This window comes from Centroberyx affinis, unplaced genomic scaffold (assembly GCF_046629955.1).
Source record: "Centroberyx affinis isolate AG114_WGS23_722 - 3 ecotype Tasmania unplaced genomic scaffold, CSIRO-AGI_Caff_v1 ptg004325l_1, whole genome shotgun sequence".
NCBI lineage: Eukaryota > Metazoa > Chordata > Actinopteri > Beryciformes > Berycidae > Centroberyx > Centroberyx affinis.
In genome coordinates, this window is record NW_027282032.1 from 53,538 (window position 1) to 81,513 (window position 27,976).

At 43.9% G+C, this 27,976-nt stretch overlaps 2 protein-coding genes across 2 annotated transcripts in view; one reads left to right on the forward strand and one right to left on the reverse strand.

Annotated features, from left to right (window-relative positions):
* Positions 1-160: 160 nt before the first annotated feature.
* Positions 161-2,477, reverse strand: LOC139664614 (transcription initiation factor TFIID subunit 11-like). The gene is made up of 6 exons (XM_071543517.1): positions 2,338-2,477; positions 1,834-2,031; positions 1,266-1,396; positions 1,064-1,151; positions 885-981; positions 161-761 (listed from the first exon to the last, which is right to left on the reverse strand). The coding sequence occupies exons 2-6, from the start codon at positions 2,002-2,004 to the stop codon at positions 631-633; spliced, it is 618 nt and encodes a 205-aa protein (XP_071399618.1). The 5' UTR covers positions 2,005-2,031; positions 2,338-2,477; the 3' UTR covers positions 161-630.
* Positions 2,478-3,100: 623 nt separating this feature from the next.
* The window catches only part of LOC139664603 (ankyrin repeat and SAM domain-containing protein 1A-like), a 64,798-nt gene continuing 39,922 nt past the window's right edge, over positions 3,101-27,976 (forward strand). Inside the window, exons 1-7 of the mRNA XM_071543495.1 lie at positions 3,101-3,633; positions 15,065-15,145; positions 15,380-15,536; positions 16,521-16,583; positions 26,538-26,834; positions 27,674-27,749; positions 27,869-27,970. Of these exons, the coding sequence (XP_071399596.1) occupies positions 3,455-3,633; positions 15,065-15,145; positions 15,380-15,536; positions 16,521-16,583; positions 26,538-26,834; positions 27,674-27,749; positions 27,869-27,970 (955 nt within the window). The 5' untranslated portion in view covers positions 3,101-3,454. The remainder of the gene's footprint in view (positions 3,634-15,064; positions 15,146-15,379; positions 15,537-16,520; positions 16,584-26,537; positions 26,835-27,673; positions 27,750-27,868; positions 27,971-27,976) is intronic.

Genomic DNA, 27,976 nt, shown 5'->3' on the forward strand with positions numbered 1-27,976 from the left:
GTGTTTGGATTCAAACATTTTAGAAATCTCAATTTAGAATCATAACTAGAATGTCCTAGGGGTGGTTATACAGCAATAAAATAAATAAATAGTATAAAGTACACATTTGTAATTCAAACCATGTCAACTTGAACAATAAGCAGACAGTGTGCCCAAAAATACAAAAACTTTTACCAAAGGTCCCTGGTTCTACAAAATACCTTTTATTGAGGCACAAAATCAACTTTCACTACAGGCACAAGAACAAAATAAAACATCATCCAGCTTTTCAAGTCACAGAATAAAAATATATATTTACAACCCATAATACATTAATATACAGAATCATTTGAAACCATTTGAAATGTAGACTGTATCAAGCATTTATCTTAACAGTAACAAAAGTTGAATTCTGCAGTGCTGCAATGGAAGGTGGAATTTATTTCTCTGTGGTCTTCATGCCAAAAACCTCTTCATCACGTCTACGATCACTGATCATGATTTAGGTAAGTTAGTAGAGAATACAGTCTGTGCCTAGTTGGCTGCAGCACAAGGTTATAGTGGCTTCACGATAAGTTGTCCACATCTTGTGTCACCACTATTTGGCGCAGGCAGTCTGTCCATCCACATGTAATCGAAGAGGCACGTGACTCAATGAAAGAGGATGTTCTTGTACTTGGTGTTAGGAATCTGTTCTCGGCTCTTCAACCGCCTCACTGCTTCTCTCATATGTTTGGGCTGAAGCGGTGGCGTGTCTCCCCACTTCTCACAAACATCCAGTGCTGTAAAGGCAAAAACAAACACAATTGAACTACATGATACCATGATTGTGAGGAAAATAAGTCAACCGAATAACGTAGATATGATTTAGTCTGGAAGCCATTTTGAAAATCTTTGCCACTCACCTTCCTCAACAATTTCCCCAGCAAAAACCTTGGAAATACCCGACATGGCAATCACCACATTCTGGGACACCGATGATCCTGTTATGGACTGGATCAGCTAGAAGTAAAAAAAAAAAATCCAAAATCAATCCAATAAACAATGACATGAATTAGAAACACATCTTTCATAAAGATGTTACCCTCTTAATAGCAGCCTTGGGGAAGGCAGCGCGTCTGTACATCTCATAGCGATTCAGCTGCTCTTCAGAGAAGGAGGACACCAAAACCCTGGAAAACATAGGAAGGACAAGGGATGTTGGCGGTGTTTAGTGGGTTGAGACTTCAGTAGGTGGTTTTACATATCAAACTGATCATCTCTTTGCTTAGGTATCGCAATCTTACTGCATCTTTTGTATTTCATCCTCATCAACCTTGTGGCGCTTCTCCTTTTTCTTCTCTGGTTCTACCTTCAGCTTTTTGTTAGGACTTTGGCCCGAGGTTCCTTCCTCCTCGTCTTCTCCAGCCACTGATTCCTGCAGAGGGGGAACAAGATGAGGCAAACATGAGATATCCTTTGTAAAACCACTCAGACACATATGAATGTTGCAAAGGCATTGTTCGCTTGACTTGGACTCAAGTTCCAATTTGATGACCTGGGGGGGGGGGGGGAGAAAATAACTTGCATTACTATGACTTGAGACTTGACTTTGACTTAAATTTTCTATGTTTCTGGACTATTTTGTACTCATAATGTAGACTGTATATACATTTTCACAATACTGCACTGTAATGCAGTACTGAATTACTCAATTTTTCAGTTGACATGCTTGTTGTTGAAACTCAAACTGATGTACCCAATGGAACTTGTTCTACCTAACTTGAAACACAGCTTCAACTTCAGACCCAATCAATGGTTTCCTCAACCCTGCTCCCACCTCTGTTAAAGAAATGATGCTGCAGCACAACTCACAGTTTTAGCCTCCGGTTTGGGCTGAGCTTGGGAGGATGATTCTTTGGATTCGTCGCTAACATGCACTGTGGCAGGCACATCTTCAGTGTCGTCTGATTTAGGATGTTCCTCGTCAGTTGAAGATGTCCTCTCAGGTGTGGCCTCAGTCTTGATCCGTGCAGGGTCTGCCATTATCAGTCAATCTACCAGCTTCTGGATCTGCAGAGGTCAACGATGTATTAAACCAAGCGTCTAGTCAGCTCGAGACCAGTACACCATCTGCCATCTAGCAACACTTTAGTTAGGTAGCTACGACAAAGCGACAGCATAGGTATTCATGTAAATGGTAAAATATGCGTATAAAATATACCGTTTGGCTGGCTACTACCGTTAGTTGTTCCACTAATAAGCACGTATCTCCGTTGTATAAACACAAGTAAACAAGGTAGCAGCAGCTAACAAGCTAACAACTTCCCACCCACCGGTGGATGTAAGCTAACGTTAAGCAGTCAAAACATGGCATACCAGTAATATGTACAGTCAGTTTCAGCATACATCCACAAATTATGCGATTGAAGTAATTATTGTTATTTAAATAGTTAACGCTAACTACGTGAAGCTAACTCGGTAGCGTTAGCGCCGGCGGTCCATACAGAACTTCCGTTTCCTGTTTTGTAAGAACTTTATTGATAAGGCAGGTGAGAGTAACAATTGTATATTACTATGAATACAGCTCGTAAATATTAATCAATTTAAGTTTATTATGTTTTTACAATTGCAACAATATTTCAAAGAGATGCTTTTGCTTCAGTTTAAGCAAAACCAAACAGACATTTAGATTATACAGTTTTGACAATTATTCACACAGTCATAACATAATGGAATTGTCATTTGATGAGATGTTATGAGAAATGCCTGTCCACACTAACCGAGGGAATTTTACACTGTAAAATTGCCATGTTTTAATTTTATTCACGTTAAATGCCATTGGTCATGGTGCAGAGTTGACTCTAATTCTGTCTGTAATTCTGTGGAGTGAATATAAGTCTTTATTGTTCTGTATTGATAACAATATACAGGAGTGGCCACTGCCGCTAAATTTTAAGCTTTGGTTCAGAAAGTAGCTCTGGACACTAGATGTGACTGTAGCTCAAAATCTGAAAGCTTCGGATAGATATAAAGTCTACCTCTCCCTTCCCTCTGCCCTGTCTTATATAGAGGATGGACTGGGCACCATCTTGCTTATGCCCATCCACGTCTTCTCGCAAGCAGCTAGGGCGTGGGTGCTAGGGGTTGCGTTTGTGTGTAGGGCTTCGGATTGGAAATGCAGAAAGGGTAGTTTCGAGGAAGTGACGGACGAGGCTCGGAGGACTGGTCAAAGGAAGTTTGCCTGGTGGTGCCGCTGAACGAAACTTTTCCCCTTGAGCGCCAGCACCGTGGATCGGGAAATCCTGGAGAATAGCGCAGCTGCTGGACGGACGGATCCAGCGGCGAAGGGACCTTTTGTTTCCTTGCCACACCGCGAGCGGGGAATACGCCTCAAGACTGGAAGAAGGGGATCGCGAAGGAATTTCGCTCCCGTGTCCAAACCCCCCTTTCCTCTTCCCCGCTCCTGCGATTCCCCTCTTTTTTGGGATCCGTGATGGGGAAGGAGCAGGAACTCCTTGAGGCGGCGCGCACGGGAAATCTGGCCGCCGTGGAGAAGCTTTTATCCGGGAAACGACAGTCTGCTGGGACCGGCAGCGGATCATCTGGGATCGGTGGAAGTGGCAACAGCGGCGGCCACGGCGCCTCCTCTCACCCGCTCTCCAGTCTGCTCAGGTAGGGGAGAAGAGGCGGGTTGAATGGGGGACAAACCCGGGCCAGCCAGCACTGCCTTGGCCGTATCTAATTTCGTCTCATCGTTTGCTGTTATAGCTCATGATTCTGGTTATTTAATCGTTTAGACATGACTTTGCCAGCCTATGTTTGCAGCCATACAATTGACTATTGAGTATTTTCTTTGCCTCGCTAAATACAGCCTAACCAGTGCAACGCACAAGCAATGGCACGCTTCTTTGTTAGCTCCCACCTCTCTACCTCTGCCAGTTGTACTGTAATGTACATAAACCGCCTGAGAGGTAGCCATGCAGCTAATCAATGCAACAAATAAATGTAGAAATTTGCAGCAAACCAGCCCATGGTTAGGTTAAAAATGGTTAAAAAGCACTGTTGCCTCTTTTTTTATTGTTATTGTTTACTTACAATGTGGACCAGATCACACTCACTGTATAATGGTCTGTATTGGTGAACATGTCTCACTGTCTCAGTCTCAAGCTGGAGTGAAAAGCAAGTTGTCAGACTCAGTATATGGGTTATGACGCTCATTTTTAAGCAGCATCATCCCATGGTGTTTGGGAATCTATTTAATAAAGCCCTAGGTCTTATACGCTTTTGCACTCTACTTCAGCTGCACCATGGGAAGCTGTAAGCCTGGCAGAGTCCGTCCTTGTCACTATGGCACAAACAGTATGTGAGGATAGTGTTTTGTCAGAGGGGGGAAGTCCTTGGTGAAGTTAGGTGCTCGGTGTGGTTTTACACATCAATAAAGCACTCACCGTGCAAGGTTAGGAAGGTTTAGCTGCTCTGTCAAGGTTTTTACCAATGTCACCGATGTCTTTCATCACTGTGCAATATTCTTTCTCAATTCTCCTTCAGTCCTGAAGTCTGATTTGGGGATAAGAAAACAAACTACAGTCAACAGACCTGTCACCTTCATGCCCACATGCTATCTGTGCATCTCTGCCTGGGGATGGTCAGATCAATAAGTCTAAAACCGGTATTTTCCCAAAGATGACGACATCAGTAGACAATAAAGGCCTTGATAATTCCCCTTAACTCCTTGGTGAGTGTTTTTAACGGTGTAGAACTGTACCAAATTCCTCACCCCCTTATGAAGAGGCAGCTGAGTGGGCCTTGTCCTCATGTACCATCCCAGTAACTTTGCTTTGTCATATTAAATGCGCGGATGTACGATCTGATATAGGGTGAAACATAAAATAGGGAATGATCTGGTAAGTTACCTGAGTTTTTCCCATTTCCCTCAGTGATAACCTTTCATCTTTTCATGCAAAGGTTGTCTGAATTATAGTGTTGGCACCCTGGCTTACCACCACTGGATTGTTCCATTTCCCCTGGGCTGAAAGTTATCGCTTTGGGTTCGTGTGATGCATTTTAATAATGTGCTCACAGTTAAGACAGCCATTGTGCTTTATGTCATGTTAACGCTAGGACCTTACTTGGCAAGAAAGAAAAGGACAGCCTGCTGTTGAGAAGAGCCTACTCCTTTAGGCTACGTAGGCTAAAATAGGTCTGCATATAGAAGAAATAAAATATAGTTGGTAATTTGTTAGGTTAGAAGTTATGGCCAGGCTAAGTGCTGCGTGTCAAAGGCCTACAAATTCTCTGCATCCTTATTGTAATGCTTGTCACATACAGGTGGAATGTGTGTCAATCAAAACACGCTGATGCTCCTCTGGGAGCCCAGTGCCTGCCTCCTTCATCTGTGAGACAAGTGTTACTGTTAAGCTCTAGGTGATGCATGGCTGTGTTACTCAGTGCAGACTGCACAGTGTGCTCGAGGTAATTACATTAAACCCTTCTAATCGGAAATCCAATTCAGGGATGTCATGCAGTCAAGGCTGGCTCCATCTCTCCCTCGCAGATCTGTGGGCGGACTGAGGGCTCCATTGTGTCATCCGCTCTGACTTGGGCAATCAATGTTTGGCAACAGTGGCCATGGAAAATGATTGGCTAGGCTTTGTAGGAAATGAATTAACTGGTGGTGTATAGACTTTGAAAAGCCTGTTGCCTGTGGACACCTGAGCTTACAGGACAGGCTCTTAGAATATGCCAAGTTGCAATATTATTGACCGCAGAGCAGCCTGGGGGGATTGTTGCTATTGTGTGTGACATTTGATTTAGCACGTGTAATCAAAATGCCAATATGTTTAAGGGCATTGATGTGAATCATCATAGTGGCTCAGGCAATGAGTCAGTGAGTTTTTTTTTTAAATTCTTAACCAGTGTTGATCTGTAACTTGTTCAACACACATGGTTAGAAAGTACAAGCTTCCTCATATCAGAGGAGATTTGATCAGAAAGATTGTTTCATTTAGCAGCTTTTAGCTCCTGTCGGTTCTCATATTTGGGAGCATGTAATGCATCTGATTTATACTCCTGATAGACTGCAGGTTATTACAAGTATGTAAACTTACACTTGTGTAAAGCATATCTACAATGTAAGTTGGTTTGTAGCCTAAACAGTCATTTAGGCGTGTGTATGTTGCCTATTACTAATGTTGTTATGACAATAGGCCTAGGGTACAGTGTAAGGCCCACTGCACACAACATAGTCAATAGTAAATACTTGTTTACAATATAAACCAAAACACAGGCTATACAGTTGTTAAGAGTAGTGATCTAATCTGATCGCCATTATTATTCTATGAAGGTGTGTTGTGTGTGTTTCCACTAGATTGTTGGCGTTCTTGCTCTGGAATGGGCTGCATGTCAAGACTTGTGGTGTTTTTGTAACCAGGAGTCGTGCAGCTCTGCTGTGCGGAATGTCTGCTTTCCCAGGAGGCTGCATCATGCTGGTTGCCATGGGACAGACACTGACCCCAGCATGTTTAGCACCGCTGCCCCCAACATTTGTTCTGTGGTGCTCTATTAACGCCAAATGAGCTGGGCTGGGCCGCCTCTAGAAGTAAGGTCACAGTGTAACCTTCGTAGTTCCACCACCCTAAGCAATTTGGTTGACGCAGAATTGGGTTTGATAAGTTAATTCCTTTTACCATTTATATGAGCGTCACATTGTTGCTTCACAGTGAATTTAGTCCAGATTGTGGCGGAAGTAAGGCCACATATTTGCTGTCTTCTACATATTTTTTGCTGGGGCCCCAAGGACTTGTTTGGATCCTGGAGGTCCACAGGAAGAGCTCCTCACTTGCACTTCCTGGCCCAGGTTGTCCAAACACAGCCAGCTGCTGTGGCTAGACCGGAGGTAAGACGGGTCCATGGCAGGGAAAGCGCCTGCCCACTGAGGGGAAATTAACAGAGGAATGCGTGGAGTTCTGGACGGACGCTCTGAGAGCTTAGCCAGATGAGGGCTTGTCTCCCAGATTCACAGCCGTGTCCTTTGTCCCACTGACAAAGCGTAGAACGGATGGCTTTTCATATTCATATCGGTCCCCAAAGACTGTTCTGGGGGTTTTCTATACTTTTTAGTTTTAAAAAGAAAATTGAGCTGTCATTGGTTTAGAATAGGACCACCTATTTGAGTACCCTACCGATTTATTCTAATGCTCTTGAATCAAGAGGAGCTTTGTTTTGCACCATTTGGTGATAGAGATCAGTTTAAGATATTCTGAAAGGCCTTCTGAAATGTATTTTCTCTTAAATATGTTTTTTTCATTCATAGTTGCTAGCTAGCTAGGATCGCATTTCTATGAACTTGGTAACCATTTTTGGAGGCTTGGGCACAATTCCAGATCTCTGCATCCGATTCCATCCACAACTCCATGCTCATCCCAAGCAGACCCATCCAGTCGGACTGCAGATGTAGCTACGCTTCTGCCTGCCACTGTCAAGTGCTGGTGGTATAGAAAATATCTGTGTACTGTGCTGCATGTGGGACGAAGTAGCAAACAAAGCAAAACAAAATGTCATTGTCGCTTCTCTGTTATTAGGCTATGCTAAACTATTTTATCCTTTGTTCAAGCATGACTGGTTTGTCCACTTTGGGAAATTTGATGTTCATTTGTGTGTATGTGTGAGCCACTGAGTGCGAAGGCGTGCTGTGTAATCACTCAAGTCACTTAGATATTTCAGGGGATGGTGATGGTGCAGATGACAGGACTCTGAGCAGGAAGCTGTCACCCTCAGTTAGTTGAGTTTCTTAGTACCTGTCAATAGTTTGAAGCAAGTTGACTCAATACCTGCTGTGTGTACAGGTAGACTTCGCATTAACAAGGCAGTTTCAACCACTTTGACAGCACTGGCAAGAGCCTCAGACCATTCCTAGGTGAAGTAAGAGCTTGGCAAACAGCAGGCTTGGCAGTATCACATCTCATCAATGTTTGACCTCTGAACTGAGTTCAGAAACTGTAGCTGTTCCACCCAGGAGGGAGCAGTGGTAGCTGGGAAATCTAACACCACTGTGTTAGCATTCCTGAAGCATCTGAGTTTGGGATGCTCTGCTGTGAACGTTAAGCCGTGTTATGTTTACGACCCACGTTTGTGTAGTCAGAGAAAGCAAAGGACCAAGGACTCCTCAGCTCACCAGCAGTGCCTTTAAACTCATGATGAATTCCACATATGTGTGTGGGGGGAAAAGCAGAAACTGACAAACATACTATCCACCACTCGAGCGAACAACATCTTCAGTGCAGTATCGCCCCATCTTTATTTTAGCTCATAGTGTTTGGCTAAAAATAGATTTCATCCAAGTGGGTCAGGGGTTTCTCTGTAGTTTCCAAAGGAAAAACACACCTTTTCACAAAATATTTAGTTTATTGTTTTCCAAATGAATTATTTTGTTCTATCCAGAAGAAGGCTGAAATAGAAACTAATCTTGTCAGGAAACCTACAACACATTAGTTGCAGATAAGACTGGGTTCTGAGAAAAAAAAAACATAGTTATTTATAGTGTCCATCCCTCTGCAGTTACTGTGTTAAAACAAACAGAAAATGCTGCCTTTCTGTGAGCAGCTTAGTAGCAGACAAACACCTCTAGTGAACCTTAGGTACGTTTGTTTGTGTGACCTCTGTTTCACCTCAGTCAGCGAAAAGCTTTTCATAACAGAGGACAAATGGGACAGATAAGGTTGGTGAGGCCGGTCCTCTTGTGTGGCGCACACTGTCTGTGTGGTGCATGTCTGTTTGTGAACCCATTTATAGGAGGTGTGGTGCTGAGGCCGGAGACGCCGGGCCCACAATCCAGACCCATGTAGGCCTACACATGCTGGCTGATGCAGCAGCCCTCTGACCCAGACATTTTGGGCCGTCTGGCCTGGTGGCTGGCGTCTTCCTCCCTCTCCCACTCTGCTGCTCTCAGCACTCTGCTTGCCCACCTGCTGGGCCCATGCCAGCCCCCACTCAAACCCCCAGACTTCAAACATGTTGTATTTTGAGCCAGAGCAGAGGAATTGGCCTCAATGTGTATGCACAGGATACAAATTAAGCTTAGATCTTTTTTAAAATGTGTAATTCACTTTGGCTTTGCTATTTCTGCAAACTGTGTGAAGGAAACGTAATGCAAGAGAAGCAAAATGGCTAAAGTTAATCTTTACTGTGCATTTCCTGCATAAGGTACTCTACTGGATTAGCCTTAGGATGACTAAGTATGCTGGCAGCAGGCCAGGTTGTGAAGCCCACCTCCTTTCAGATCTTCACATACAGCATATCCTGAATGAGGTGTGCCTGTGTTCTACATAGGAGTTTGGAGAAAGCCAGATTTGGGGTTACAAACACTTAAGTTAACAACACCCTTGAAAGCTGCTGTGGCCAAGCTAAAGAATTCCATTGCTGATGACTTGTTCAGCTGTGTTTTCAGATTTTGCAACATTTTCTGAAGTTTGGGAAATTCCTGAACACCACAACATCAGTTGAAAAAAAAATCTTCAACTACCCAAACTAGATCAGACAGAAGTTCTGTGCTATTTCCAGAACTGGGTTGTCAGCATGACTGAAAATAACTGCCCATCCATCCGGCAAGATTTTTAGTTGAAACTAAACAGCAGCTTGCTATTTCAATTCAAACAAAATGCGGGCGGTGGTGTGGACGGTGAGATTTGTGGGTGTGTGCAGCGGCATCTGCTGTGAAATCAGTGTGGGAAACGGCAGCTTGTTGGACAGACATGCTGAAAGGCTGTGATTGAATTTGTTTTTCGTCTTTTCTCACCCCATCTGATTTTCCCCCTATCTCTTTTTTTCTTTTATTCTGTATTCCTCCCAATTCCTCGGCCTGGCACCGGTGTTTTTCATGCCCATCATTTTGATTGTGCTGGGCCCCATTAGACTGCTCTGCTATAAGAGCATGTGGCATAAGCAGTTTATTCTCACCTCCTGCTGCAGCACAGTTGCTCTGTGAAATGCTCACTATGGTGTGTTTATGTGCCATGAAGGCTCAATCATGCTCTGTCGCATAGGCACCACCATGGAAGATCCTATGTTAATGCTGTGCACTATAATTGAACAGTGAGCCGTCTATGTCTTCATATCAAGACCTTCACCTCCATTTATCTGTAGCTTCTTGCTGCAACATTAGAGCATGATTAATATGTTTCAGTTGCCTGGTTAAAATGTTTATTAGCAACCACTGTTTTGCTTTTATAAGGGTTTATGAAATGGTAAAGGCTGGCCTTGATAAATTCTCAAGCTTGCTGTCTTGTGGCTGCCTGTGAAAGCAAAATTCAGTAAAATCTTACTTGCACTCTTTTTTTTTGCTGTGTGTGTAACATTGTGGCAAGATAATGCAATGTGTGCTTCTCAGGAGTTCCTCAAAATCAAGGCCTAGCCTTAAATGGTCAGACGTGTAAACCATGTGATTAAGCAAATCTCTTCTGAAGTAGCTTTAAGAAATCTTAGTCATAGACTAGCTGTGACATGACATGACAGGAATCGACTAGTTTCAGTTTCTGTCGCCTGTTCTATGGCCTAATTTGATTCTCTGTGCTGCTCACCTTGTAATACTAATTCATAATAGCAAAAATATGGGTTGGCCTATATTCTAATCTGTAACAACCTTCATGATGAGTGTCCACCACCTTAATATATAGTAATAGTAGCAGTCCTTTAGTCCTCAGATGGTGTCTGAACAGTGATTTCAGTGTGTTGCTGTGTGCTCTATGCTTAGCTCATTAAGTCACTGTGGTTGAGTTGTAATCCCCAGCAGGCCTGCAGGACCCTGGCAGGTAGCTGTAGCACTGCCAGTCTCTGTGATGGGGAGAGATGCACAGGTTGGGCACTGAGAGGCCTGCTGGGCTGCTGTTTGGCAGCGGGGCGTCTGGTTTCAGCACCCGCCAGCAGTATGCATAATTAAGCCCAATTTCCCTGACCGTGGCCGACATGCGCCAGTCACTGCTGGGCAGAGCGCCCTGGGCTAGACTAATCCCTGGCAGTGTGGTCACACGGCTAATAGGCTGGAGAACAAATCTGTTTATTTGACACCGGGCTCACGCTCACCTGGGTTCTCATTTGCTTAAACCCACGACTGAATTTAGCCTTGCCTTTTCTCTAGGGCTCCATAATTAAACATGTATAATCATGGTTGTAGTTCCCACAAATTCCAATGCCTGCTGTAGTTGAAAGTAAAGATGTTGATATAAGATATAAGAAATAATATGATATAAAATAATTTTGTTACTAAAACCAATGAGACTAATAATTGTGATTAATAATCATGATCATAATATTGAGCAAAATAATCTGGATTATCATTTTAGCCATATCGTGCATTATACATCCCCGCTTTTTCCCCTGCTTATCTGTCTGATAGAGACTAGTGAATTGTGAATTTGGGTCAATTTATCAATGTAAATTTGACTTAATCTAAAGGACTGACTACCTACACTCAGAACTCCAATATGGTGTTTAATACATAATGAAAACTGGTTTTTGATTCAAGGTACAATGTTTTCTGTTGTTCATTTAATAACTGAGTGTTATGACAGTTGGACTGCAGAAGAAAACAGGCTGGGTTTCTGCTTGAGCCTAAATATTTTTTAACATGCCTTCAGTATGAGACTAACGTCAACAGTCTAATGCAGAGAATGCATAAAAGAAGAAATGTTATTATCCTTCCTCCTCTCTTACTGGCCAGGCTTTGTACAACACAGAATTACAGCCCCCCAGAATCTCTTTCAAACTCCAGCTTCATCTCGCTGATATTCCCTCAGGGAAATTAAGGATTAGCTCAGCCTTTCAAACAGGAATTCCTCAGTCAGTTCCCATGAATGTCCCCCTCCCCAACCAAATCAACTCTATTTTGCCCATTGCCCTGCAACGGGCCTAAGCTCCGTCCCTCAGTTAGGTTGGTTGTGAACCGTAGTAAGAGGATGAAGTGGATTGTCGAGCACCACTCTGACTCATGCCCTTGAGTGCCACACTGCCAAAATGCTCAGAGGACATGAGACTTGGGCTACGCTTAAAGCTACTAGTACTGGCAACTCTGCTATATTGCAAATTTAAGTACTATGATTTTGGCTACCAAAAAAAAATGTAGTAATCAAATATCCTCAAACACCTCTCTCTGCATGGAGATGATATTGATTTTGACAAGCCTAATTAAAACCCATTTTCCTAATCAGGACTGTCAAAAACCATAGAAACTGGAAAGTGACATAATAGTGTGGTTTGCAGGAATATTTCGGTTTTGTGGGGTGGGGTGGGGTGGGGTGGGGTGGGGTGGGGTGGGGTGGGGGGAGGTGGGGGGCATCCATTATTCCCCTGTCGGGTTGTCTTTTGTCATGTGGCTGATGTAACATGATGTTTTGTGCTTCTGGGTGGTAAATCAGGAACATTTTAGAACGACTGGCAATATATATTATGACAAATTATAGTCATAACAGCAGAGAATCTGGACCAATCTGCAGAGACAACATAAAATTTAGCCTATAATCTAGATTTTCTTTAAAATTGTTGATTTTGCAGGCCAAGTAAAAGGGAAAACGGTCTCAGGATATGACTGTTCAAAGAAAGTTAAAAAAAATCTTTCATGTTCCATAGTCCAACTAAAAAAGTTAAAAACTGTAATTGTTTTTTCAGGTTCTTGTCATTTGTGGAGTCTGTGTGGGTCTGCATATTGACAGTATAGCCTAATATTACTATTGCAGTTTCTTTACACCATAAAATCATCCCAGACAACGTCCACTTGCGTGACACAGGAGCAGCATAAGGTCATAAAGAAGGAAGTCATGTCAGTTATGTGCCCAATCCCACTGCATGCCTCCTTGTGCTGCAATATTTTGGTAATTGTTACAACCCTACACCTGATTTTGTTAAATTCTCCGGTCCTCGTGGCTGCTCTGGTCATGTTTATGTTCATTTGTTTATGGGGTTTTTTGCTGTAAGCTGTTGCATAACTCTTTTATCTAGGACAGCAACTAGAGATCTGTTTCTGTCTCGGTTTTTGCTTGTGATGTGTTCAGTGGCCATGGACAAGGCTACTGGTTCTGTTGGAGGAATGGATAGGATGTATATGTATGATGCTGGCTTAATCCTAGCCCACATATTTTTTTCCCTCCCTCTAACACAAATCTATCTGTCCCCAGTATTTCCTCCCGACGCATTATCCTACTCAAGCATTTCCTTTTAGCACGCCCTGCTTCTGAAGTCCCGTGTCTTTATGGCTGCCTGACTTGCTAAGATGAGACCCAGAAGGCCCGCTGCAAGAAATAAATGGCTTAGGCTATGACTAGTAGAGTGGTGCATCCCTGTGTGTCTGTGCTCTGTCAGGCCTATTGTTCTGCAGGCTAGAGCACTCTGTAAGACACTTATTTAATGAGACGGCTCTGACTGTGTAATTGCAGGCTGCTCCGAGAGCTATTATGGGAGATGTATTTTAGGGGGGCAGAAACGGCCATTACTGCGACAAAAACGAGCCACATGTATATGCTCGTCGGAGCAAAGTTGTACAGTACCACTCTGCCGTGAGGAGAGCATCCTTCTCCCCCTGCTCCACCTGCCCACTGCCCCACCTTGCACACTCGCCACACTGATTATATCGCTGGATCGATTCATAATGTGTCTGTGAGTGTTATAGCATGTCTGATCAGCTCTTAGGGCTGCTCAAGGCTCTCTCTGTGTGGAATAGATGTGCAAGTAGCCATTGTTGCTGTCTCTTCACCTGGTAGAATCCTCTCCAGGGGCTTCGTTTATAGGAGTTACTTGCTTACATCCAAGCCAAAGTCGTAATGTATGAAAAGTCTAAAAATAGTCAATCCCACAAGGGTGTCAGTGTTATGGATTTATTGTTTGTTATCTATCATATTCTTTGATCGTGTGTGAGGCCCCATGTTCAACTCTCTCTGTGCGGCAAATGATTCTGGTCTGAGATGTTTGGTTCACTGGAGCTGGGATTTCCTCGCCACATGATTTATTTAGGATGTGTTCGAGTCGTTCAGAGTGCCCTGTATCCCAGTCCTGGCATTCCGGCTTAGGCAGACGTCCTTTAGCTTCTTTAATTACTCCCTCCATCCCTCTTTCCTCCCCTCCCACTCCCTCCCTCGTTGTTCTCTCTCTCCTCCTCACCCTGTCCCTCTTTGCAAATTAAAAGAAACAAACCATCTGAGCTGACAGCTGAGTTCAGCTGAAGTGAATGAGAGTGCTAGCGTGGGCCTACCTTACACTAATATATCCTCCTCTCCCTTCAATATTGTTTGGCTCCATATGGTTGATAGCTAATTGTATTATCTAAATAACTGTTTGGTAGTGTCACTGATACACAACCGAATTATTTAGGCCCTGCAGAACAAAAGCCTAGGTCTACTTTACGATCCAGCCTAGAATGAACAGGCTTAGGTTTTATGGAGTTGCATGTAAACTAGACATAGCTAGCTCAGTGGTGATACTGTTTTTTTTCTTCCCCTCCTGATTTCCTAGTTTCTGTGCTACTGGCCCATGCTTCCTCATTCCTGTCCTCTCACTCGTTTCTCTAGACAGTTCAGGAAGGAACGCCCCCACCTGTGTGTAGGTGGGGTTGGGCTGAGATGTGAACCATGGTTCTTGTGTGTTACGGGGCAGAGAGCCAACTGCTGTGAGAGACTGGGACACGAGATAACAATCAGCATGGAATCAGCCACACCCACAGTTTGAAGCCTTTACAGAGGGGGACACTGTGTGTGTGTGTGTGTGTGTGTGTGTGTGTGTGTGTGTGTGTGTGTGTGTGTGTGTGTGTGTGTGTGTGTGTGTGTGTGTGTGTGTGTGTGTGTGTGTGTGTGTGTGTGTGTGTGTGTGTGTGTGTGTGTGTGTGTGTGTGTGTGTGTGTGTGAATCTAATTGTGATTATTCATTCAGATTACCAGCAGCACTAAAATACCTTGTTTATTAGTCCATTTTGGACGCCCCTCTCTTAAGCAAGATTGGAAATTGCAGAAGTTCATATTCTATATATATATATATCATCTTATTAATTGTTCAGCTTTAGTGTGTGTGCATGTATTGTTTGTGCCTGTGTTATAGAGGTCTAACTGTCCTTTCTACTCCTTTAACAGTATCTGGAGAGGCCCCAATGTGAATTGTGTGGACAGCACTGGATACACCCCTCTCCACCACGCCGCCCTAAACGGACACAGGTAGATCAGACTCACATGGCTCTGGGAATGGGGCCTGTTGTAGCCTTTATTAGTTGCTCTGTTTATGCTCTGCTTTAAATGAAGTCCGGCCTCACAGTGAATTGTCCCACTGGGATGATAAAGCTATTGATTGGCTGACTGCTAGGCCACTGTGTATTTATTAGTGCGGTTTGTATTCTTGGCATTGTCTGACCTGTCCTGTCCCTTCACCTGTTGCTGCGTATCTGTCTGCAGCGAGGTGGTGGAGGCGCTGCTACGTAACGAGGCCTTGACCAACATCGCTGACAACAAGGGCTGCTACCCCCTCCATCTGGCCGCATGGAAGGGAGACCAACGCATCGTCAGACTGCTCATTCACCAAGGACCCTCACACCCCAAGCTCAACGAGCAGGTCTGACAAAGCATTTTCTCTCCCGTGTGTGCGTATGTGTGTGTGTTTTCTCTCTCTCTCGGTTCCCTTTTCAAACACATCCATGAGCTCAACAGATTATATTTTATGACAAGGCACTAGTGAGGTTAGTAACGCTGCCAAATTCAGTGTCTACAGTAGACCTATTTGTTCTGGTCAAATGTTAAGATGACTGTAGAAGAAACAGCCCAGCAATGGTTTCTCATCCCTATATTTATGTGATGAACACACATTTTAAGGCTTCAATAATCCATGAATGCTTCCCTTTTCAGCACTGTTGGTGAGCTCTAGTGGTATCACAGTCATGGTTTAATCATGGTTTAGTCAGTAACCATAAAGATGCCAAATTCTAGTGTAGCATGGCATGTCTGTTTTTTTGCTCTACGTTATTTTTAAAGTGAACATGACTGTCAAACAGGATGTGAGTGCATTAACCGCAGTGCATCATGAGTCTGACTTTACTGATATTTGTTATGAAGTGACATGACGCCATGCTAATGTGAGAAGTGCTTGTTTCCCTAACCATTTTAACTGTTTAACTCATAATGTTTGATTATTGTTTGACTGCACAGCCACCAGACCAGCACCGTCTCTGACCTGTCCTGTCTGGGATGGGTAGAAATGACCCATCGTGAGCCTCACAAATTTAGTCAAAACTATTTCACAAAACAGTAGGCCCTCTACGGATATAATTATAACAAGTCAGCCAAATTAAGAAGCATTATAATCGGAGTTACCCATGCCTCAGTTCTCCCAGCTGGAGTCCTGAAGGCCTGCAGACCAAAGTCTCTGATCATTTTGTGTCATTTCTCCCAGACTGTTCATGGCATCTTTTTGTTCATTAACTCAATCTGATTTTTTCTCCTTCTGTTCATTCAGTTTGACTCATTCGTGACCATCATTCATTCATTGCTTGTCTTGACTGTGTGAAAACCCATCGGCTTATCTTCTCTTCCTCCCTCCCAGAGCTCTGTAGACCATAAAGAGTTCAAACGCTGTGGGCCCTTTGACCCCTATATTAACGCCAAGGTGTGTACACAGTGCTGCCAAAAGAACATTTCCTTTTTAAGTGCTTCTTTGCTTTTCTGCTGGCCCAGCGAATCCCTATCCCGCCCCTGTCTTGGTGCTGGCTTGCCATGCTTGGGTTTGGATTGTTGCTGCTGCTGCTGCTTGCGCTGCCACTCTGCTGCAGAGATATGGGAAGCTTGGGGAAAATCATTTTCACTCTCTGTGGGTAGATACCTATCTTGTGGATTTCTGTCTATGTTGACTTGTCACACGCATTTCTACTGAGATGTTATGATGTTTTTCTGAAGTTGTTGAGGAATTTTTCTGTTTCTGACATTGCATCACACACCATGCACACCATTTCCTCCACCTCACAAGTAAATTTCCCTACTTCCATCACTGCATCTTACACTACCTCACTGTTAGGAATCATATACAGCAGGCCCTCATTTAATTTACGCCTCTACTGGGGATAAAGGGAAATCCCCTTGGTGACAGACCGCAAACGTTGCTAGGTTATGGACGCATGTTTTTCTCGTCATCTATTTGTGCGTGTGCATTTACGTGGAGTGGGCTACATGTTTGATCAGGCTTCTTTACATTTCAGCAGGAGTGTCATTAACACCTAGTTAATCCGGCCACCCTACGGTGCTCTGATCACAGCCTGTCTACCCCAGGAGGACGCCAACTCTAGCAGATACCGCGGCGGTGACAGTGTCACTAACAGTGTCACCTCCACAGTTACAGCACAGTGCTAACGTGTTGATAGTTCCACGATTGCATTTTTGAAAAACCCATCCAGGCCCATAGATAAGGCTGAACACTATTTTTGAACACTGTCACTGTCATTTCCTCTGGACTAAGCTTCTTAGTGTTTTGATGGGGAGGCAGGCTTTCTTTAAAGTGCCAGGCAGCAGTATATTACAGCGAATGTTCCTGCAGTATTGGAATTTAGCTGCCTTTTGTCTTTTCTTCTTTCTTTTTTCCATTTAGTGTATTTGACAGATTTAGCGGTGAGCCTGTCAACTTGAGACAGCCTTGAGATTTCTGTCTATTGAGATTTCGGTCCAAGTCTTAATGTAAATGCTTACGGATAGTTTTGGGGCCACTACCTGGTCATGAGTCTGAATAATTGATACCTTGTTATGAATAAATCAGAAACAGGGATGCAGTGTGGATGCTCTGGCACTGGCTGCGGTCATGGTGATGGCATCATGTGACTGAGTGGGCGGGGTGGATCCTGCCTCCCCTCTCATCACAGTATAGGACCAGAGAGCCGTCTCATGAGAAGGAGGACGGGAGCTTTTCTGTGTACCAGTCTCCTCGCATCAACATCAAAAAGAGCATTCCATGCCATGCTCGTCTGTGTGAGTGTGTAAATGTGTGTTTGTGCCCCCCCCCCCCTCCTTCCCCGTTTGTGCTTGTGAGCCTGCGTTGCTGAGGAGAGAAAGAGGTGGGACGTTGTCATAGTAACAGTGTCACGGCTGATTGGTCGTGCAGAGGTGGTGAGTGACCCAGTGGAGAGACGGCGTGTTTGTGGGGAGGGAGTGTCAGGGAGTTAGCTCGCCAGACATGAAAGGTGGGTAGTGGGGGGGGGGGGGCAGTGAAGGATGGACCAGGACTCATGGAGGATCGGGGCTTAAGTGGATGGAGTCCCCTTCAGGGACGCACCAGCCCTCAGCCTGGACTGGGTTCAAATCTCTCTCTCTGTAGTCCCGGTCCAGCCAGCCACACTAATGTTTATTCATTCTATCTGCTGCTCTCTACCACTGATAGTGTCTGCAGTGGGTAGGACACTTTGATGCTGCTCCAAATGTCTCACTAGGGCAACACGATTCATCACGGTGGTTTGATTGTACCTTCAGGGATCCCACCCGGACTGACCCAGTTATCTGAGTATTGAGGGTTACACAGGGTTCCTGCATACATTTGCATGAAAAAGTATGAAAGTAAGTAGTAGGGAAGAAATATTATCACAATTAGTCCTGATATATACATACAATAACATCTTTTCTGTGGTTTTAGACCTCCTGTTGTGTCAGATATTATGATATTGGTCATTGTGAAGAATAAACTTCATCTATAGAGTGATATGGCCTAATTAATAGGGGCTGGGCGATTTAAGTAACAGCATAAATCATATGGAACATCAACTAAAATTCAAATCGAGTCAAGAAATTGGAATTGGAATCAAAACCCTGATTACAGAAAATTCTGACCATTTTTATGACGGTCTTCAATTATCTCTTTTTTTTAATCAATATAATCAAAATGCTTTTTTTCACTCTTTCTTTCCCCCGTCATTTTTTTGACTGGTATGTATGAGATTACTCTGTTGGAAAATGATAAACTATGATGTCTAGTCTGCCTAGACTCTTATAGAAACCCATCAGTGCTACCTTTCTCCCAGACCTCATCCCCTAATATAGGTCACCTGTCTATTACATTATACGTATGTGTACATCATTTCCTCTGACCCAGGCTCAGATGTCCGGGTGCTGTGCCGAAAATGTGAACACAGACACTGTTGTGCGTCCTGCTTTACAGTAGAAAAACTTGAATAAATAGCACTTGACAAAAATAAGACCACAACATATTGGCTTTTTGCCAGATATAAGCTCATAACATATTCAGGTTGGACATGGATCATAAGCCTTTCTGTCAGGCGGGCTGTACTGTATCTCAGAGGCCTGACTTGGGGTAAGCGAGGATGTTGATGGCAGCAACATCAGTAATTTCTTCAGACTTGGTCACCTCATTATCTGTGGAGCAGAGCTTGTTTCTCTCCTTCCCCCAGGCACAACGCCCACAGTCTGCCAGCACGCTCGTTTATCCCCTCTGTCGCCTCAGCGTCCATCGCCGTCCTCCACAGCGCATCACATCTCCCCCACTCACCTCACCTTCTGCTCCGTCCTCGTCCTCCACCGCTCGCTCGCGTCTCTGTCATGCTGAGAAATGTTGGCACCACATTTGAAGAGGCCTTGAGGGGGACATCTTATTATTTAATTGAAGGGTCTCCCTTTCTCTGTTGTCATGTAATTTACATTTGCATATTTGTGGGCGTGTGCTCGGTATCTGTCAGAACCAGCTGTTACTGGAGGAGCATTTCAGAGCAGAGATGGTATCTAAGAAGGCTTTTTAAGTTGGTTTTGTTTGGAGTGTGTGTCTCATTCAATGAAATGTGATACAAGGGGAAAACTGTATCCTTCCTCTACAAAACAGAGAGTAAGGGTCCACTGTACACAATTTATAGTCTATGGTGGGTAGACAGTTACACGTCCATCTTGTTATATGATTGTGAAGCCTGTTTCCTATGGAATGCATGACAAGTGAACAAATAAAAATTCAGATTATTTCTATGCAGGCTGAGAAAGAAAAGTTTGGAGATTCAATTTGACCATTTCTAGGTTTCTAAAATGAAAAAATACAAAAACAGATACAGTTATGAAAAAGTCTGTGAAGATCATGCAATTCACAGTGGGGTGGTGAATTTCCAGAGACTGTACATCACTCTCTATATATAAAATTATAAGCCTATAGTCAAAGGTGTAAAACAATGAGCAATAAATCTGCAATGTCTGAAAACTGTGGTAGGAAATTTTAAAATCGAGAATGGTGAGGAACCCTGCTGTGTGTGTGTGTGTGTGTGTGTGTGTGTGTGTGAGAGAGAGAGAGGGGGAGAGATGCGTGTTTTGTATGTGTGCACAAAAACTAGGGGGATTTAAGACTGTGGCTGTGAATGTTGGCATGCAGCGAGCCTGGCAGCCCCGTGGCACACTAGCTGCAACAGCTGCTCGGCCCACCCCTCCCCCACCACCCTCCACTACTACTACCACTACCAGGGGGCATAGCAGGCTGACGTAACCGCTGCCAGCCCGCGCGTCACGTGACAGAGGTCGCTAGTCAAACCGTGTTACCATCTCCCAGCCCCAGGTTGCAAGAATCATAACATCCCCCCTTCTCTCTCTGTATATCCATCTTTCTCTTCTTCCCTCTCAGAATATTCCGCAGTGTGTATAGCGTCAAATCACTATGGAGTGTAATCTCCAGATGTTTCTAGTTAGCGTGGGGTTTATCAATGAGCGGAGACCTTAATCTGGTCGTGTTTGACAGGCACTGAGGTCTAAATCAGGATGAGGTTTTTCGCTGTCAGTGTTGCCACAGTAAAATCTGGATTTTCCATAAAAGAGCACATACTGTCCAGGAAGTCTTGGCTATGCCTTGAATGCTAATCTCTTCCATCTCCCGGCTAAACTGCTAGTCGTTGGTGCCGTTTTGCGTAATAGCCTTCAGAGCTCTTGTCTTGTTAGCACATGATTGTTTGTTTGACTGCTCACGTGGCCTGTGGTAGTATGGTGGCTCATCCCAGTGTTTTTGGAGTGAGATTTGATGTTGGAGTTCACCCAGTCCTCAGCATTATCAACCCACAAAACATCATAGAATAGATTTAATGCTCTAATATACTGTGTGTAATAATAAAGAATATAACAGTGATCGACTAAAAATCACAAACTGATGTAGTATAACACTGTTTTGAAATGGGAAATCTTAAAATGCAGGGTTATTAGTTCTCTAAAATTAGTTTTAAACCAGGCTACTCATTTTTAGTTCCCCATATGTCAGTTTTTTGCTCCCTTTCAACTGCTTTTAATGAGAGAATATTTGTACCCAATAGTATTGCCTGTGAAATTATTTAATCAATATAGTCCAGTTATGCTTGCAGTAGCCATAGAGTTCATTGATATTTCATTAGTTGTTTTTCAAGTAATGGTTTATATTGATGAGTGTGGCCATGCTGTGGCTCATTGTGAACTCAGTGAATCAGAATTTTGATATCCGTTGAATGCAACGGGAAGGAATTTGACCTGGTTAATTGGTGCTGGCATATTACAAGGAAGTTACATATTACGTGATTCACCATTCATTCATACATCACATGACATGCATTACATGATTAGCACACAGTAGGCGCAGTACACAGCAGGACATCACATAATAGTGCAGACAAGACATACCCTGTGACAGTAGACTAAACTAACACAAATACGCAGATATTACAGTACATAAAATACAGTATATTGTACAACAGCCTTAAAATATATATATATACATATATATATATATATATATATATATTTTTTTTTTTTTTTTTTGGCACTTCCTACCAAAAACATGCTGTATTTTATGCGCCTCCACTGAAATTATACTAAATCTGAATTTAATCTACTAATCTACTTGGTAAATTTAGCAAATATTGAGGGGGGCCAGGTTTTTATCTGACACACTATGAGGCTAAATCAAAACATGTCAGACCTCAAAATGGTGAGAAGAAGCAACTTGATGTGTGTGTGTGTGTGTGTGTGTGTCTGGTGGTGGGGGGTGTCCCCTGGAGGGGCAGTGCAGGCGGGCCCCTATGTGGAGAGCATGCTTAGCATAGTTTAGCATCAAGAGAGGCAGGGTGAGGGTCTGTGTCACGCTGCTGCTCGCTCTCTATCTATATTGCTCGCCTGAGTCAAGCGGCTGGTCAGCCATGGTTAATACGATCAGATGCTGGCTGACACACAGCTATGGAGAGATGGCACCGACCGAAGCACTGGCAACAAAGAGGAGCCAGGGGCCTGAACTAAGATACTGGTCCTATGCGGTGATCTCAGTTCATGGAAACTCCCTTGTGTATCTTTTGTTGCAGTCCTGTATTATACTGTGAGAAAAGGCTGCATGTCTCACACTCAAATGGACTTATCCCTAAAGTAGAAATATTCTGTAGTCCTGTTTTAGAGACAGTGATTTCGGGTGCTTTCCTTGAATCATTTTATGGGAGATTTATTTGGATTATTATGGAGGCAGCAGACCTACGTATCTGAGGCAGTGAATCACACTGATGTAATCTCAGCATGTAGGTTTGCCTGCTGAAGTCATCTGAATAGTCAGAGTAAATCTCTCTAAAAAGCTGTCTAGGATGATGACAAAATGCTTGATGGTGCGTCACTGATGGAAGACGGCATGCTCTTTTATGTGCCGTTCCTCTTTAGCAGGGAGACTGTGTGTGTGTGTGTGTGTGTGTGTGTGTGTGTGTGCATGTATGTGCACACACTCAAAAATGTGTGTTTTTTACATGAGAGAGAGATTTGGTTTTGTTTTGAGACAAAGACAATATTGGAGAAAGAGTAATCAAATCCCAAATCCAACTGATAAAATCGCCTTGGCAATGAAAAGCTAGGTCAGCTTCTCATTGAAAGGTTGTTTTGAAGCATTTTTTTCTCTTTCTTTATTTGTTTAGTGCAGCTCACCCAAGGCAGGAGATTGTTTTCAGCCTGCCTCGCTCCTCTTTAGATAGGCAGGTGTCGTTTTGTTTTCTCTTAGCTCCTCCTCCTTTCTCTCGGCTCAAGCTGTGACCTGCTCTGCCAGTGTAGTACAATACTCTCTCTCTCTCTCTCTCTCTCTCTCTCTCTCTCTCTCTCTCTCTCTCTCTCTCTCTCTCTCTCGTTCTCTCACTCTCTCTCTCACTCTCTCTCTCACTCTCTCTCTCCCACTAACAATGAATGAATGAATGAATGAGAGTTACCTGCTGATCCCATCTGGCGCCAGGTCTTTGTGAAAGTCTAAGTGAAGGGGCTACTGACACCTGTCTCACACTGCCCCGTCGTCCCCTCCACAGGACGTCCTGTCTTCAGAGTGGCACAGCTGGCATTTCCCTTAGGGAGCCACCCAACCTGGCACCGTCCGTGTCCATGTGGGCCTTCTCATGCCAGCTGTCAGCCCTTTGTAGGTGGCTCCGTGTGTTTGGAATGACTGACTCTCGGAGCATGTGGTTCCACCAAAGCTGGCACTGTCTGCCACACCCTGACACACAATGTTGACTAACACAAAGGAGTGGTATGCTTGTATAGACTGTATTTGCACATGCCCCCATTCCCATGTTTACAGTTCTCTCACACCTTAAGGGATTGAGAGCAATGATCATAGTGTTTTCATGCCCTGATTGCCACTCTCATGCTCTCTTTCCTATTGTAGGTAGGATTAGGCATGGAACGATATGAAAATTTCATGTCACGATTATCCTGGCCAAAATAATTACGATTCATGATATTATCCCGATAATCATCAAAATATGCTTAAAACTCTTAAAATGGCACTAAAACATATCACTTTACCTTACATTTTGTTAAGAAACAAATATTTTTATTGCATCATAGGACACATATTTTTTTTTTTGTGAACATCCTCTTTAGTGAAAAACAAACAGGACAGATTCAGACTCTTGCCAACACCCAGCAGGTAATCACAATGAGAGAAAAAAATGCATTCATGAAAAGAATCTACCTATCAACCTGATATCCAAGCATTCACAGGAGGACTGTATGTTAGTGAGCTAGACAGCTTTTTCAAGTCACTTGTGAGGATATTCACGCTCATATGAGGATATTCACGATTATCACGATAATGGAATTTCGTTTTGTTTTTATCGCGATAAAAGATAAAATCTTATATCCTCCCATCCCTAGGTAGGATTGTGTCTTTAAAGACCGTACTGCTGTTCCCACCCTTCCTCTCCAGAGATTTAAACCTTAAGTCTTAATTATGACTATGCATGTTGTCATTGTGTGCCTGTTGTTTTGTGTGTAGAGTGTGGTGTTGGTCAGTATATAGACTATTCCCATGCTATCATCTCAGCTGAGCTCATGGATTGCAGGGTTTTCCCCCTGCTGGCTATTCATGGTAGGGATCAACATGAGAACTGGGGATTCTCATGTCTGTTTTGCTTTCTGCTGCATGTGTGTCATTAGATAATAATTAAGCCTACCACTTTTTGTGTTTGTGGTGTAATTGCTGCCTACAGCTGCTGTTATGTTTGTATGTCTGTTAGCTTGTTTTTCTACAATACTGACTTTGTTCTTGTCCGGGAAGTGTTTTGTTACACTGTAAAGTCAAATCATCTTAAAACTTGTGGTTTTTAGACTACATGTGGCCTAGACCTATGATGAAAATATGAGGTCGTCCCACAATATAGGATGTACCTTTCTTTTCTCCATAACCTAACCATAACATGGAATATTGTTGGCTAAGTGAGCAAATAAGGATGACACTCATCCTTTACTGGCTGTTGACAGGATATTTATAGAATCCTCTCCCCACTCTTTTCTCTCACTGTACATTATGAAATACACAAGACCAGTAGAGTTTATATTCCTGTCAGCCAGTTCTGCATCTTCTGCAGAACTTCTCCTAATTCTTGGCCATTTGGTAGCAAATCAACTCGGTCTGATTGCAAGAAGATACAATATCTCAGTCTGAGGGAAAGATGTCCCAGATGGCTCCCTAAACAAAGTATTGTCTTTAGAATAGTTTTTATTGGTGAAAAGCATAAGCAAACAATAGACACAATGCCAGGTTTACAGGTCACCATTTTTCACATTATTACCCCACCCACCCTACCATTCCACCCAACCCCTGCACAACAACAACAACAACACACATTACAAAAAATAATAATACAAAAAAATAAAAGGGAAGACGGTGATAACAGTTGAAAACCAATACGATAATACTAACAATGGAGTGAATAAGTAGATGGCCAAGAAAAAAGTGGAGGAGAAAAATAAATAAAATGTATATTTAAAAAAACAAAAAAAACAACCTCTGTTTCAACTTGTCTATATTCAGCCATGGAGGTAAGGAGTACATTGATCAGGGGTCAGCTACAAGCGGATAACATGTAGAAACACAGGCAGTCAGTCAGGAGGAAAAGCGGATAAGCCTTTAAAATAGGAGACAAAGGGTTGCCACTTTTTTAGAAAGCGCTCACTAGACCCTCTAAGTGTAAACTTTATCTTTTCTAGATGCAAAAACGACATCACATCTTTCAGCCAGGCGGAGAATGGGGGGAGTGTAGGCGATTTCCAGTCTAAGAGTATTCTTCGCCTGGCTAGAAGTGTTGCAAAAGCAATCATGTCAACCTCATTAGAATTGCAAGGGAGGGGCTCCACTGGCACCCCGAAAATGGCCAGTAACGGGCAAGGCTGCAAGCTTTTATTCAACAACTCTAAACAAAGTATTGTAATTATTAGTATTGTAATTGCATATCATAATGACAATATTCAGCATAAATAATGTTATTGCCTTTCATCACTATCATGCAGCCACTCTAGAAACATAACGGTTGCTGTCATCACACGTGTCTATGTATAGGCCTACATGTGTCTCACTCACTCAGGCTACAAACACTTGGTTACAGTATGTGTCAACACAGCACTCACCTCTTGAAAAAGCTGGAAAACTGCTTTATAGTCACAGAATTCTGTGGTATTCTACTATTTACATTGATGTCGGCCATCTTGTAAATGGCTGCTGCCGTTGTGGGGTCTGCTGAGGCTACAGTGATCGTGCCTCCAGAGGTGTGACAATGCCTCTTGAGGGGAAAAGACTAATGAGCCAGGCTTCACTCTTTGTGACCATGCAATGCCAATACCCCTCTGACCCTCTGTCCCAGTGACCCACGTCTCTGCTTCCCATCTGCCCGGGTGCCTCTGCCTCTCACCCAGCCGCTGTGCTACTGCCCCGCTGCCTCTGGCATGTAGTGCCATCCAAGGGCGGCTCCCAACCACCTGGCCTCATTAGTCCCGGTACCACGCACGTCTGCCAGTCCTCTACACAGGCCCACCCTCTCCCCACGCTGCCAGACATTCCCCTGGGCCTCATTATATGCTTCGACATGATTGGCGCTTTTTCATGACCTTTAAATCTGCTAATTTGGTGAGCTCTTGGCATTGATTGGCTTAACCTCGCTGTGACTCCGCTGAGTCACCTATTCCATACTTATTAACGACCATGATTCACCCCCAAGTCCAGTCACTCCTAATCTCCTCTATCTCTTTTTCACTTCCTCTTCTTTGTATGTCACTTGTGCTGTTTTTCTGTGCTGCTTCTCACATCTTGCCTCGCCTCCCCCTTTTTCCTTCTTTGCCCCTCCAACAGAACAATGACAACGAGACGCCGCTGCACTGTGCCGCCCAGTATGGCCACTCCGAGGTGGTGCGGCTTCTGCTGGAGGAGCTGACCGACCCCACCATGAGGAACAATAAGTTTGAGACGCCGCTGGACCTGGCTGCGCTCTACGGGCGCCTGGAGGTCGTTAAGCTGCTGCTCAGCGCCCACCCCAACCTGCTCAGCTGTAACACCAAGAAACACACGCCGCTGCATCTGGCCTCGCGCAACGGACACCTGTCTGTGGTGGAGGTGCTGCTGGATGCTGGCATGGACATCAACTACGAGGTGTGTGTGTGTGGCTGTGTGTATATATGGGTGTGAACTTGAAAGCTTCATGTATAGAACTGTGCAGGACGCAATGTGGACACAAATGTGTCCCTTATGTCAAGTCTGCATATGCTGTCATGGCCCAAATCATGTTGGGTAACTTAATCTGTCCTTGCAGCACTTCCTCTCGCTCCTTCCTACTAAAGCTATGAGATTAAATGTCAAACTCTTAAGCTCTTGGTCTGTAAAAGAAATGCTGTGTTATCGCAGCAGAACTGGCCTTGCTCCCCCTGGTGGGCCCCATGGCTCCGACTCTCTACCAAACTGTGCCATCCATCTGTCTAGAGCTACATTTCCATCCACTCTGTCCTCCTTTCCTCTGTCTCAAGAATGAGGTGTCTATTCAGTGTCCTTCAGGCCCTGCTTCCTGCAGGTTTCAATTAGCATGGCCCTGTGAGCTGGAAAATGATCTGCTTTGATTCCTCAACCAAATAATTGTCCATAGCGAAGTGGGCAGGAGTGCTGGGGCATAAATAGCTGCCCTGCCATCTATTTCACGGTAAAAATGTGTGTGCTGGAAAAGGATTCCTGCAGGTTTAACTAAGCCCTAACAAACTAGCAGTAAGAGGGAGTCAAAGTGGTGTGGCTGTCTAGATAAGACCTCCATTGCTGTGTTTTCTCTCAGAGGAGAGGATGGATCAAACACAAATGTCTCTAGATGTCATGCCATGTGTAGTACTTGCACAGAACATTACTTTTCTTACTACTCACTATCACATGGGTGTTTTTCCTCTCTCTGCCTCACTCTCTGCCTATGCCTCTGTCTCTTTCTCGTCTCTGTTTCTCTCTCTGTCCAGACGGAGAAAGGCAGCGCCCTCCATGAAGCCGCTCTGTTTGGGAAGACTGATGTGGTGCAGAAACTTCTCAGTGCAGGTCAGACTTTCACGCCACACAACCGACATTCGAAGCACTCACTACTCTTAACAAATGTCACAACAGCACTCAAAACACCAATTAATGAAATTAAATCTGTCCCTGCTGTCCTTGGCCAGGTGTTGACGTGAACATGGTCGACTACAAGGGCCTGAAGGCGCTGGACACTGTCAGGGAAATGCCCTCCCAGAAGAGCAGGCAGATAGCTGCTCTCATCCAAGGTAAAG